The sequence below is a fragment of the Vitis riparia genome, chromosome 7 (assembly GCF_004353265.1).
Source record: "Vitis riparia cultivar Riparia Gloire de Montpellier isolate 1030 chromosome 7, EGFV_Vit.rip_1.0, whole genome shotgun sequence".
Taxonomy (NCBI): Eukaryota; Viridiplantae; Streptophyta; class Magnoliopsida; order Vitales; family Vitaceae; genus Vitis; species Vitis riparia.
This window is the reverse complement of record NC_048437.1, coordinates 9,867,436-9,881,974: the sequence shown is the minus strand read 5'-3', so window position 1 is coordinate 9,881,974 and position 14,539 is coordinate 9,867,436. Positions and strand designations below refer to the sequence as shown.

General features: G+C 32.7%; 1 protein-coding gene across 2 annotated transcripts; it reads right to left on the bottom strand.

The window, feature by feature from the left end:
* Positions 1-4,679: 4,679 nt before the first annotated feature.
* Positions 4,680-9,350, bottom strand: LOC117919179 (acyl-coenzyme A thioesterase 9, mitochondrial-like). 2 transcript variants are annotated; one of them, XM_034836294.1, is made up of 5 exons: positions 8,772-9,350; positions 8,458-8,635; positions 6,751-7,245; positions 6,073-6,201; positions 4,680-5,880 (listed from the first exon to the last, which is right to left on the bottom strand). In XM_034836294.1, exons 1-5 carry the CDS (start codon positions 9,326-9,328, stop codon positions 5,710-5,712), a joined length of 1,530 nt encoding a protein of 509 aa, XP_034692185.1. In that variant the 5' UTR covers positions 9,329-9,350; the 3' UTR covers positions 4,680-5,709. The 2 variants fall into 2 exon arrangements, with proteins under 2 accessions (XP_034692185.1, XP_034692186.1); XM_034836295.1 differs by having other exon boundaries at positions 6,751-7,220; positions 8,772-9,254.
* Positions 9,351-14,539: the final 5,189 nt, after the last annotated feature.

Genomic DNA, 14,539 nt, shown 5'->3' with positions numbered 1-14,539 from the left:
GTGACCTACCTTTATGTGGATATGAAAGATATCATGCATCTGCATATCCAAATAAATGTTGCTTTGATTCCCTTGAGTAAAATAGACTCATATCAATAGTTCCACTTCCAATGTCTTTGAGTTGGAGTAGAATTGTATCTTGCTAATAAATTGACAGAAAAAACAATGTCTGGACGTGTACAATTGACAAGATACATAAGTATACCAATAACACTAAGATATGGTACTTCAGGACCAAGTAATTCTTCAATTTTTTCGTAAGAACGAAATGGGTCCTTTTCACATCAAGTGATCAGACAACCATTTGAGAACTTAAATGATGCACTTTATTCATATAAAAACTCTTCAAAACTTTCTTAATGTATGTTGATTGATGTACTAAAATTCCATTGGGAAAATGTTCGATCTGCAGGTCGAGACAAAATTTTGTTTTTCCAAGATCTTTCATCTCAAATTCCTTTTTCAAGTAATTTGTTGTTTTTGTGAGCTCTTCAGGAGTTCCAACAAGATTTAAGTTATCAACATACATTGCAATAATTGCAAATCCGGTTTCTAATTTCTTAATGAAGATGCATGGGCATATAGGGTTATTCATATACCCTTCTTTTAGCAAGTATTTGCTAAGGCGATTGTACCACATGCATCCAGATTGCTTTAATCCATACAAGGATCGTTGTAACTTGATTGAGTACATGGTACGAGGCTTTGTACTATTTGCTTCAAGCAATTTAAATCCTTCATGAATTTTTATGTATATATCATTATCCATGGATACGTATAAATATATTGTAATAACATCCATGAGACGCATATCCAGTCCTTCTGAGACTGTTAAACTAATTAAAAAACGAAATGTGATTGCGTCCATGACGAGAGAGTATGTTTCCTCATAGTCAATACTAGGTCTCTACGAGAAATCTTGTGTTACTAATCGCGTTTTATATCTTATGATCTCATTATTCTCATTGCACTTTTGTATAAATACCCATTTGTACCCAACAGGCTTTACATCTTCAGGCGTTTGGACTACAAGTCCAAAAACTTCTTATTTTGTTAATGAGTTTAACTCTGCATGTATAATTTCTTTTTATTTTGGCCAATCATTTCTATGTTGGCATTCTTCCACATTTCGTGGTTCGGGATATTCATCATTTCTTATGATATCGGAGGCTACTTGGAAAGCGAAAATATTGTTAATAACAATATTATTTCGATCTCATTTTTCTCCCGTGTGTACATAACTTATTGATATCTCACAATTTTCAGGTACATGTGCATTTTCAAGGGTTTTCAGTATTATTTGTGCCTCTTCTGGGGCTATAGATTTATCAATTTTAAACTGATTAGTCGTTTTGATAGTCTATTCTAGAGCGCCAAGTTTTTCTTGGGTTCTCCTTTTTCGAGGAGTTACATCTTTTGAGCCGATCGGTCTACCACGCTTCAAGCGTGTCTTAGATTTATTTATTAACTGTCCTACATAGACATCAATCCATGCTGGAGTATTTGCAACCGAGATATGTGACTTTGTCACTTTCTTTGTATCAATGAATGCATCTGGTAATTGATTTGCAAGATTTTGAAAATGAATGATTCTTTGATCTTCTTGTTCACATTGATTTGTACGAGGATCAAGATGGGTCATAGTAGATGTCTTCCAACTAATTTCTCGTCGTTTTTCAGGAATCGAATTTTCTCCCCTTAATGACGGGAAACACACTCATTAAAATGACAATCCGCAAAGCAGACTGTAAAAATATCGTCTGTCAAAGGTTCAAGATATCTTATGATAGATGGAGAATCAAAACCTACATAAATCCTAAGTCTTCGTGGGGAACCCATTTTAGTGCGTTTTGTAGGTGCAATTGATACATATACTGCACAACCAAAGATTCGTAAGTGAGAGATATTTGGTTGTTTTCCAAGCAGAAGTTGTGAAGGGAAGTATTCATGGTAAGTTGTAAGTCAAATATGGACTAAAGTTGCAACATGCATAATAGCATGTCCCCAGGCAGAAGTTAGTAATTTGGTTTTCATTAGTAATGATCGAGCTATTAATTGGAGACGTTTGATGAAGGATTCTGCTAAACCATTTTGGGTATGATTATGAGCAACAAGATGCTCAATATTTATCCCTATTGACATGCACTAGTTAATGAATGTTTCAGAAGTAAATTCGTCAGCATTATCAAGACGTATTGTCTTAATTGAATAATATGGAAATTATGCTCATAATCTAATTATTTGTGCAAGAAGGAGTCTAGCAAAGGCAATGTTATGTGTAGAAATGAGACAAACATGTGACCACCTAGTAGAAACATTTATTAAGATCATAAAATAACGAAATGGTCCACATGGTGGATGGATAGGTCCACATATATCCCCATGTATTCTTTCTAAAAAGACTAGTGACTCAGATATGACTTCAGTAAAAGATGGTCTGATTATCAATTTACCTTATGAGAAGGCAACACATGAGTATTCATTGGGCAAAAGAATCTTCTGGTTCTTTAGTGGATGCCCATGTGAGTGTTCAATTATTTGACGCATCATTGAAGACTTTGGGTGACCTAACCTGTCATGCCAAAGGACAAAAACTTTTGGGTCATTGAACTTATAGTTCACGACAACATATGATTCAATAGACTTTATAGTTGTATGATACAACCCAAAGGAGAAAGTCGAGAGTTTTTCCATTATAAGCTTCTGGAGAGATATAATGAAAGTAATGTAAAGATATTCTACATTATCTTCATTCATAGTTTCAATATGATATCCATTTCTGCGGATATCTTTAAAACTGAGCAAATTTCTTCTGGATTTGCTAGAATATAAACGTCATTTATATGGAATCTAGTTCAATTTGGTAACGTTATGTTTGCTCTTCCAAAGTCTTCAACTAAGTTTGTAGTACCATATATGGTACTTACATTAGCTTTTCTAATGTCAATTTGAGGAAATATCTTTTATCTCGAAGAATTGTGTGCGTTATTGCACAATCTACGAGACATACATCATCCTCATTCATTTTAAGACTAAATAACACATGGATTTAATATATAACTAAAAAAAACAAGGCATAATGTAAATAAAAAAAGAAAATCAAATGACATAATAATATATTATTTGATATATAAAGTAACATTAATCAATGTTAATTTTCTCATCATTTATTAAATAGTCTGTTTTTTCATTGGGACCTCCAAAGAAATCAGCGTCATAGTAGGTTAGGTCCAATCCATCACCATCAGTAAAATTCATATCTATCTTTTTTCCTTTTGTTTTTATTGATGCTTGGTAAAAGTCAACTAAATGTTTGGGCGTACGATAGGTATGTGACCAATGTCACTTCATACTACATCTATAACAATTATTCTCATGGTTCTTAGGAGGTTTATCTTGTAAACACTTCCCATTTTCTTGTTTTGCCTCAGTATTGTTCCACTTCTGGTGGTGCAATGAGGCTTTTCTTTTATGAGAATTTGATGAATTATTACTATAAGTATCGGGGATTTCTTCCACGACCACGACCATGACCACGTCCTCGTCCTCGTCTACGTCCACGAGTTTGGGACGATATTGCATTCACTTCAGGGAATGGTTCAGATCCAGTTGGACGAGACTGATGATTTCTCATCAAAAACATTTTTTTTTTAAAACCTTCAAGGAGATGATGACAAAGGAAAATCAGTGTTTTTGTGCGATTCTACAGGGATGCTTGATTTCTTTCTTTGATCATAGCTCCAAGATTCATTGCATCAAGATGTATTTTAGCATCAAGGATCCAAAATAGAGAGTTCTTTCCCGAAATGTCAAGTGCCACAAATTCGAATTTTGTGAGATTCGACATTGTCAAATAATTTCAAATATATGACAAAACAATATTATTAGAATCAATTATAATAAATTGATAGCATTGGTATAACTTTGATTATAAACAAAATCAAATAATTTGTTTATAACTTTTAAGAATATGTAACAAAACAAATCAACAATAATATAAATATGTAAAATTTAGTCTATATAAATAACTTCAAGTTTAAGATACAAGAATTACCTTCAGAACAATTTGCGTTGATAACATGTTGTAAAACGAGGATAAATGCAACGCAAGTCAAAATAGTAGAGATATATTACTTTAACAATATATATAATAGGAAGAAGGAATCAAAAAAGAGAGTTGAGAAAGTTAAGAGAATGAAAGACAGAGATAATGAGAGAAAGTAAGAAGTTTCTTTCTTACTTAGGGGATGCATATTATAGGGGATGAGAAACAATTTTATAGGCTTTCCAAATGACTTTCATTAATATTCCCATTAATGAATGTTAATGAAACTCATAAATAACAGTAATGGTTTCCATTAATGAGTATTAATGGAAGTCATAAATAATACTTAATTAACATTTATTATAATTAATGTAATGACATTCATTACTTTGGTTATAACAATATATACTTTTATCTTAGTTATTGTTATCATTTCATGCAAAGTCAACTTAATTTGACAAAACTTTCATATATCATTTTGTAGTTTATTTTGATTTTGTTTTTTTTTTCTCTCTAAGATGCTTATCAAAAGGGTTGAGATGGTTTGAATTTGTAAACACAGATTAAGGTTTTACTTTAAAAGCTTAATTTGTAATCTGTCTCAAATGTTAGTTTTTTCTTTTCTCTTAATATGAATAAGACGTTATTATAATTACATAAAATCTACATGAACCAAAATGGAACACATTTGTAGTCAATAAGAACTTATAACAACCCAACATGAGATTGTATAGAGACTAGATCAGAGCTAAGGTGTATAGAGACTAACTTCTCAGGATCCCATATCTTCAGACCTGGTAGTTCCTCCCATTCAACAGACACAACATACCACACCATTCACTCTACATAATTAGATTGAGGTAGCGTCGCCTGTTCAGATGCCACTTGTACCTCTCCCTGTTATAGACGACGCCTGCATGGTTGAACAAGAGGCTCGCATGGAGAGGTTGGAGCAGAGGATGAGACCTATGAGAGTTGCAGAGGGTCAGACTACTTAGTATGACATAGATGGAGTGCCCGTTGCTAGCCTGCCTCCTAATATTCCTATATTTGGGCATAAGCGAGAAGGGGAGAGCAACCAGTACTATTTAGAACTTATTTGAGGATTCCAGGTGAATGACCCACTTTTGCAAAGCTTGATGGTTCAGTAACACAAAATATCTCTGTAGCAAAAAAAGGATGTCTGTTTGGAAAACCCAGATATTCAAATCCATTTACTATGACCTAACCACCATGGAGAATTTCAACTACACACAAGGAAACCCATGATCAAATGGGCACATTTTGAGAGGTTAAACCAAATAAAGTCTGCAGGGAACCTCACAAGAGGCTGCAAGTCAGAAACAGGAGGCAACGACTGGTATTAAATAATCTTGTCTTTATTCTCAAACAAAGGATAATTTGATGGCCATGATCCTCCAATCATTCTATATACCTTTTGACATAAGCAAATCTGTTTCTGAAGCACTAGAACATAATGGGGAACCGGAGCTGGATAACTGTGAATTCTAATACTTTCTGATAGTGCTCTGAATTGTGTTATTAAATCTGCATGACTTTTGAGTTCAGGCTTACAGAGCAGAAACCCATGATATAATATTAGAAAAGTAGCATTAATTTCATTGCTCTTTTGACTTTCTGCAACAAGGCATCCTCTTCGTTGTCTACTGTCCTGTTTCATCTTTGTCTAGCAACAAACTCTCAGCATCCATGCGCTCCAGAATGCGGCGTGCTTCCGCTTCTGTTGCTGGAACCACATTCCGAAGTCTAAATCCATTCTTCGTGGCCTTAGACTCTGGGCGGACAGTGAAAGTGAAGTAGAATGTATTGGACACCTGCACAGGCATTAAGATAAAGAAATAGGGAATATGTGAACATTAAACCCACATAAAACTGCAATCTTCAACTTTATTTGAAAGTGCTAACCAAGTGTGGCCACTTTCCTTTTTTGGGCATGATCATGAAGAACACACATATAATGTAATGGTAAAAACAGCTCATTTGTTGTTTCTACTGCAGGACCTCACCTCACTAGACCTGAGCTCCGGCCTTGTAACATGAGCGACAACTTCAATGTTGATTAGAGGCTGTTCGGGGTTCTCAAGTTGAGTGAAAAGAACACAGGATTTGAAACGCAGAAAGTCTCCAACATCAACCTGTGCCACCAAAAACATACTTGAAATTTAACAAGAGATGGTTACAAGAAAAAGGGGAATACCCCATGTCTCATGATCAATTGGTGCCCATTGCATACAGCCTAAAAAATATCAGTATGGCATATTTTGAATCAGGTAAAGTTTATGATGGGTGAAGGAATTACAGTACATACTAATTCAGCAATTAGTTTGTACTGGCACTGGTGTTTAGCTATGCTAGCACTATGAATCTTGTCTGGCGTTTGATTACGAGTCACTATGGATTTTGAATGACAAATCACATAATTTTAATCTACAAAAGGTTACATACGAATAAAATAAAATGGTCAGCAGGAAAAAGGGGATAATTTCATGTTCCACATGCATATGATGCTAATGACCTGGGATGAATGAAGGATGAAAGCATTGGTTATGGAGAAAAGGTAGTTGAAGAACTGGTTTCTGTTTTTTAAATTTATTCTCCCATTGTTATAGAATTTCCATTGCAAGTGAATCCATCTAAAATCAAATTAGTTGAAAAAGAAAGGAAGAAGCATGTGAGTTACTCACAGGCCTTAAGAAGTCAACATGATCGACTTCTAGAAAGCAAGGTACCATGCCAGCAAAGACATAAGCTGTTGAGAATGCCAATTCAAATGCACGGCGTATTAAAAACCCTCCAAAGATCCGACCATGGATGTTCCTTTGCTGTGGCTGGCAAATCAAGGAGTTCTCCAGGCAGGTATCCCGTAGAAGAATGCTTTCCCTGTCTGCCAAGGCTGGCATGTCACAAAAGATGCGTCCTTCAGCCAACAGTGCTTCAAGCCTATTCACATCCCCATTCTCAAAGTCTCTTCTGTCTCCTCCTCTCTTCCTTTTTCTGAGATTATTCCTTGCTTCTGCTTCTTCAAAATGCAACTTCTCTTGTTCTGTTTCTGGTGACAGCTGGTTCACTGGAACAGCTTTCTTTGTCTTACAGTCAAGAGCCACAAATATGAAGTTGGCTGTAAGAACTACTGAGTCTGAAGTATTGGAGCTCTCTGCAGAAAGTGGAAAAAGAGGCACCTAATATCAAGTGCAATTGGTAATAGCCTGTGTCACAATACTTTCATGCCAACAGGTATGCAGTAGAAGAAATGTTCAGAGAGGTAACCTATTTGGTATTTTTGGTTGGGTTAGTGATCATACACATGGAATTGATTTAGTATATTGTTGTAAGTAACAAAGCTTCAAAATCGATAAAATGTATTAAGAAAAGATAATCAATGTCAGAGTTGATTGATACAACCAAAACAGGCTTCAGTCACAATAGGCTCAAACTTGGTATCAGTTTTGAGAACCATCTTGCACCCTCAGTGTCCTTGGTTTATGTGAAAAAGAGTAACTCACACTCATAGATGAATATTTTAAGATGCAGGTACCTATAATATGTCAAAGAATAGAACACATAATCGTGAAGAAGGAAATTGAAGACTGATTAAATAAAATCCCCCTTTGGTCAAAGAGAGAGTCATGAAGAATTCGAGATTGATGTCCAAGTGATATCTCTAAGCGATCAGGTTTTGGTACTTCATTCAGATGATCCAAGGCCACATCAGAACATATTCCTGATAAAATTAGGAATTGGTCGGTTAAAGTATAGATATGCTTTTTTAAAGTGCTGTTATTCTGTTTACAGATTTAAGTATTCCTTTTTGAAAGCAAAAAGGAAAACTTTAAGTGGAAAATAACAAAGTAGTAACAATACAAATCCGAACAATAAGATGGATGAAGCAAACTCGATTAACAAAATATGCTTCACAAGGAAATTCATTGATGAAATGGGACACAAATATGGTAAGGCTAAAACTGAGAACAGAGCTATGCTCACATGCCTCAACCAAATGGATGGCTTTGTATAGATTGAAATCAACACCAAACACTAAGAGACCATTACTTTATCTCCAATATTGAATATACCCTGAATGATTAGCATTGTGGCATCTTGAAAATGAAGCTCAATGTTGAACCCTTTTTACCATGTACCATCAATCTGTTCTCTGTTTTTACCTTTAGTAAGAACATGAAGTAGAGACTAAAATTATGATTTCAAAAGCACAATATGGGTATTATAAAACTTTGATTATGCATAGAACAACTTCATTCATGAGCTAAAATTGAGAATGAGTTGATGAAAAGCTACAATTGTTTGTCAACAAAAACCATCCAAGCACAGGTAGAAGGTGTTATCAGGTATAGACGTAAATGAAAGCAAGGGATTAGGTGGAATCAAAATACCATTTGTGGATTGAGTGACTTCAAGATGAACTTCAATGGAAGAGCGGCCAACCCAGATAACAGCGCCGGAAATTTGGAGATCATGGTCGACGCTGGGGGGCTTCTTGAGGACCATCTTGTCCACAGAAGCAGTGACAAGCAAGAGAGGCCTGGTGGTGGTGTCATCATCAGAACAGTGCTAATTTCAAGTTTCAACAAACAAACAAAGTCAGCGACAGAAATTAATAAATAAATAGATATGCTGGTAGGATGTATATATATATATATATATATAATTGGGAAAAAAGGAAGTAAAGAAAAGAGAGGGAAGCTACCTTATCAGAAATGGTGCCAGCAAGGGCATCGAGGTCTTCAAGCAACTTGCCAATTCTGACCCTATTCCAAGGGTTCTTGTATTGCTCCCTGAGGGTGTGGTCGGAGGAGAAGTTGTAGAGGATGGAGGTGCGGCTGTGGGAGGGGGTCTTGGTGAGGAGTTGGGTTTGGGGTGGGGCGTGGAAAGGTGGGTCAAGCAGGGCTTCAAAGATTGTGGGCCTGGCGTCCCAGAGAGCGGCTGTGACTGGGGAGTTGTACATGCCTGGCCACAGACTCTGACGTTTTCTCGAGGATGGACGTAGGCTCTGGACATCAGTCTCATCTGTGTCAAATGGAGATGCAAATGTTGCAACCACCGGGATTGGAACGGTTGAGTTGGAAGCCATGGACAACTCCTGCACCCTTCACCCTTCTCCCTTCTCCCTTCTCCCTTGAGAATTGAGAACCGATAATCAGAGTAAACCAGTTTCTTTGGTTCTTCTTCTCCCTTGAGAATTGAGAACTGATGATCAGAGTCTCTTCTGCAGTAGAAGTTGGGTATGGTTGGATCTTGGATCATGGATTTTGGTTTTTTTCCATAAATGTGGCAGCGCCCTTCGCGCTTTTTCTTTCACGCGCTAATTTTTTTTTTTTTTAATTCTTTTTAAACGAAATAGCCAAATTTAAAAAACAGAAAAAAAAAAAAAAAAACACTATTTGTAAATATAAACCCAGTAAGAAATGTAATTTTATTATTATTATTATTATTATTATTATTATTATTATATATTCTCCCTTTTCCTCAATGATAAAAGAAATCTAAATCTTCACTTCACCGTTATAAACCGAAAAAAAAAAAATCACCATTATTTGCTATGAAAAAATTGTTCAAAGAGATAAATAATTAATCTAGAGTTGAAAACTTGTCACCACATGACAAGATCAAAAGATTATAAGCAATGAATCTCATTTATAAAAAATTATGGTGATTTTAGTATTGTCAAGTCTCAATTAAAATATTTATTTGAATTTAATTATAATTGAATTTCATTTATAAAGAATTTAATTGATATCAAGTTCATCATAATATTCATGTGAACTTAATTATGGTTAAGTTTCATTTATAAAGAATTTAATTGAACTTAAGTTCTCGATCATAGTATTCACTCAAACTAAATTATGATTAAATTTTTTTTTTCAAATAAATTAATTAGATTTAAATTCTCAACTAAAATATTTATGTAGACTTAACTATAAGTGAGTTATGATATACAAAAAAATTCACTAAAATCGACTTCTTAATCAAAATATTCGCTTGAGCTTAAACCATGGTTTTGACTCTAAAATTTCACAGTAACTTAATTATAGTTACAATTCATTTATAAAGATGAGTTAAGTTTTGTAAATCAAAACTATTAACTTGAATTTTGATTATCTATCTTCAACAACATATAAAGATAATAAAAATATATATTCCAAAATCATGAAACACCAATAATTAAAATTAAATTGTGATAAAAAAATTGATTGCATAAAACATGATAAAATGATAAGATAATTATTAGCCCAAGGGTTCTCCTTATCATGTTTTGATTATAACAAACCATGTTTAAGTTACTAATTGATTTGAATTATAAAGAATTTTATGTATTAATTTAGAAATTCATCAAATGACCTAATGGACGCAAGATCAAGACTTTTGAAAAGACTTTTTAATCATAGGAAATATTGTAAGATGAATGCATGAGTGCACTTAGGATTTTCATATCTTTTCATACATCTTTGAAAACTCGGTTTAAGCTTTAAAGTTATATTTCCATCAAAATTCAAGTTCTATCAAATGAACCTTAGGTAAAATGTTTCAAAATTGACATGTTATTTTATATAAAGACCTTGCCTAAGTGCTAGAAGCAAAAAGACCATAAAATTATAGGTTTTTGAGCAAAAAATGGTGAACCAGTCGAGACACTAACCAATAGGCTCAACTCAACCAACTAGGGTACCGATCGACTAGTTACTCATTCTCGGTCGAGGTCCGATCAAGAGATGCAAAAAACACACACACTCTCTCTCTTCTAGTAGCCTTTCTTTCTCGGTCGAGAGATTTGCATTCCCGGTCGAGGGTAATGGTCACTTGCCAAATATTAAATGCTCCAACGACTAGTGAACTGGTCGACCCCTAGCTTGACCAATCAAGGTTACCTTTTTAGCTTTTTGGCTCCCGATGTTAGAAACCTATAAATTGAGAGCTCCACTTTATTTATGATAAGAGAACACCTGCATTTATTTGTTTGCCTACTTGTTCTTGTCATAAAAACTTTCATTCTTTTCTTGGTGCATTAAATCTTCATTTGCATATTCTTTAGTGCACCCTTGTGATTCATCCTAACCTTGAGTCGTATTTGAGCCATTGTTGAGCTAGGTTGAGAGATTCATACTTGTTAATTGAGTGTTAAAGTCTTCAAGTGAGTAAAGACTTGAAGAGATTGTGTAAGAGTCCATTTGACCCGAAATTAAAGTGTAAAAAGTGATTAGAAACTCAGTTAAAGCTTCAAGTATAAGTGGAACCCTCACTCGGTTAGGAGCTTGAGAAAAGTGGATGTAGGCAAGGAAGTGTCGAACCACTATAAATATGAGTTTGCCTTCTATAACCTTATCTCTTTATATTTGTGCTTCTAGTGCTTAATTTTATTGTGTTTAAAAAGATTTTTTTTAACTCCAATTCACTCCCCCCCTCTTTTGTGTTTTTTATCTATTTAGATTAGCCTTTTATTTTTTCAATGTTGTTTGAATATTTGTTTACCCATACATATTCGTATTAAGGAATATCATGCAACCATTTTATATCCCATCATAGGTAACCATTAAACCATGTTTGGTACATAGAAATTATGAATGAAAATAAATATTTTGTTGTCATTACTGTTTTTCCTTGAATAGGAATGAATATGATGATTTCAATTTTTGTATTTGGATGCACCCAAAAATGTAAAGATGGAAAGATTATTTGTTTCCATTTTAATATTTGATAACAATAGGAACATAAATAAATAAAATGATAATAATACCCTTAGACACGGTTTAAGATATTTTTTATTATTATTTTAAAAGAAAATCGGTTAACGGTTTTCCTTTTGGCTAAATAATAAGATTAAGAAAATCAGTTAACTATCATGATCACATTTCAATACCTAAATTTCTAAATTTTTAAAAACGTCAAGTACCAAACCTAACCTTAACCAAACGCCATTGCATAACATTATCCTACAAATTATAGGTAATATCTATTTCCATACTTTGAGATGTTATCTAATTCCCATATTCATGATTAATAATAGAGAAAATTTTAAAAACTAAAAATATTTAATTTACTATCTTGATCACATTTCAATACCTGAATTTTCAAAATTTTAAAAACATCAAGTACCAAACCTAACATTAACCAAACACCATTGCATAACATTATCTTGCAAATTATAGGTACTATATATTCCCATACTTTGAAATGTTATCTAATTCCCATATTCATGATTAATAATAGAGAAAATTTTAAAAATTAAAAATATTTAATTTACTATCTTGGTCACGTTTCAATACCTAAATTTCCAAAATTTTAAAAACATCAAGTACCAAACCTAACCTTAACCAAACACCATTGCATAGCATTATCCTACAAATTATAGGTAATATCTATTCCAAAAATTTAGAAAATAAAGACTATACTTACAAAAAAAAAAAGTTGATTCATTTTCCTCATTTGATTACAACTAAGATGGGTTCCGTTTTCTTCTTACAATTTTGAACCTCTCTGGCTTGTGATTTTTCAAGGAAATAATTTTTTCTTTTTACTTCAAAACAAAATGTGAGATAACTTGAAAAGAGGAAATATAAATCCAAATCAAGAGAGAGAATGAGAATTGAAGAGGGCCTTTTATGGTTTTTTTTTTTTAGCGATTCTATTCTCTATGTTTGAAAGAGAACGAAGAAAAAGGTTTAGATTAATTTTTAGCGTTTCAATTTGTATGTAATTCAAGTGTGAGAAAGAATAAAAATGGAATGATTTCCTATTTGGTATTTTAAGTAGAAATATTTAGATCTCCTCTTATAACTATTTTTAAAACAATTTTTTATTCTCCAAAACAAAAAAAAAAAAATATAAGAAAACACTTTTGATAATACAAAAATAGAATGTTCTTAAAGAACACCTTTTAAATGTTTTCAATTATTAATAAAAATTATTTTCAAATATAATTAAAAACATGAAAAACAAATTAAGAATATTCCAAATTCCCAAACAAATATTTATTTTAAAAAATATCATAAAATAATTTTAAAAAATTATCATTAATAATAGAACTTTTTTCAAAAACACTTAATGATTGGAACTTTTTAGAAAGTGTTTTAATACAGTTTTAAAAACTTATTTTTTAGAATAATTTTTAAAAATTATTTTATTGTTGCAAAATAAAAGAATAAGGAGAAGAAAAAACAAGAAAATAAATAAAGATATTAAAAAAAGTAGAATAGAATATAGGAAGAGAATATAACGAATTTTCATTAGAGGTATCTGAATTACAAAGAGATATACATCAATATGGATGATCATCCACAAGTTCTCATAATCAGATAAATTCTTATATTTTATAACACTTCCTTTTGGATGATCACAAAAATATATCTCATTAAAACCTTATTAGGGAAAAACCCTAGTGAAGGAAAAATAGTATAATATTCTTTTGGATTACTACAATTGCCTTGTTAAAAACATTGACAGTAAAACCCAATAGGATAAAACCTAGACAAATGAAAAAAAGAGTACAACATAGTGATATTCTTATAAAATAGCTCCCCTTCATGTTGACATGATTATATTTTCTCTAGTAGCACAACATAAAGATCTTTGAGTTAGTGTATTCCAATGAGTTTCTTGAGTATTATAGTTGATAATGCCTTTGTGAATAGATCTACTAAATTTTCACTTAATCTTACTCGTCGAATAGCAATTTCATCACTCTTCTGAAGTTAATGAAAGTAAAAAGACTTGGGCGATATATGTTTGATTCTATAACCCTTAATGTATCATTCATTAATCTGTGCAATGCATGCAACATTATTAACTTGGTAGCATTACCTCTGATGGAGGGTAATCCACATGTTTCCATTATTTGCTTAATTGATCTCTATTATATTGTTGTACCACCATAAATAAATACATACCTCATTTGAGATCGAGCTTTGTGGGGGTCTAAAAGATAGTCAACATCTACATATCCAAACAATTAAGATTCTGATTCTTCGGAATAACATAGACCCATATTATTGTAGTACACGATTGACTTTATTCCAATGTCTCTAAGTTGGTGTAGAACTATATCTCACAAGTAAGTTAACAATGCATGCAATATTTGGTCATGTATAATTTGCAAGATACATCAATGCACTAATAACACTGTAATATGATACTTTTAGACCAAGTAGTTCTTTATTATCTTCTTTAAAATGTAAGAGATCATTTTTCACTTCAAGTGAACGAACTATCATTGAAGAATTTAATGGATGTAATTTACCAATATGAAAGTGTTTCAAGGCTTTCTTTGTATATGTTGACTAATAAACTAATATTTCGTTTGAAAAGTACTCGATCTACAGTTCGAGATGAAAATTTTGTTTTCTAGGATCTTTCATTTCAAATTTACTTTTCAAATAGTCAACTATTCTTGTAAGCTCTTTAGGAGTTCCAACAAAATTCAAATGTTTCACATATACTATAACAATTAGAAATATTCAACAT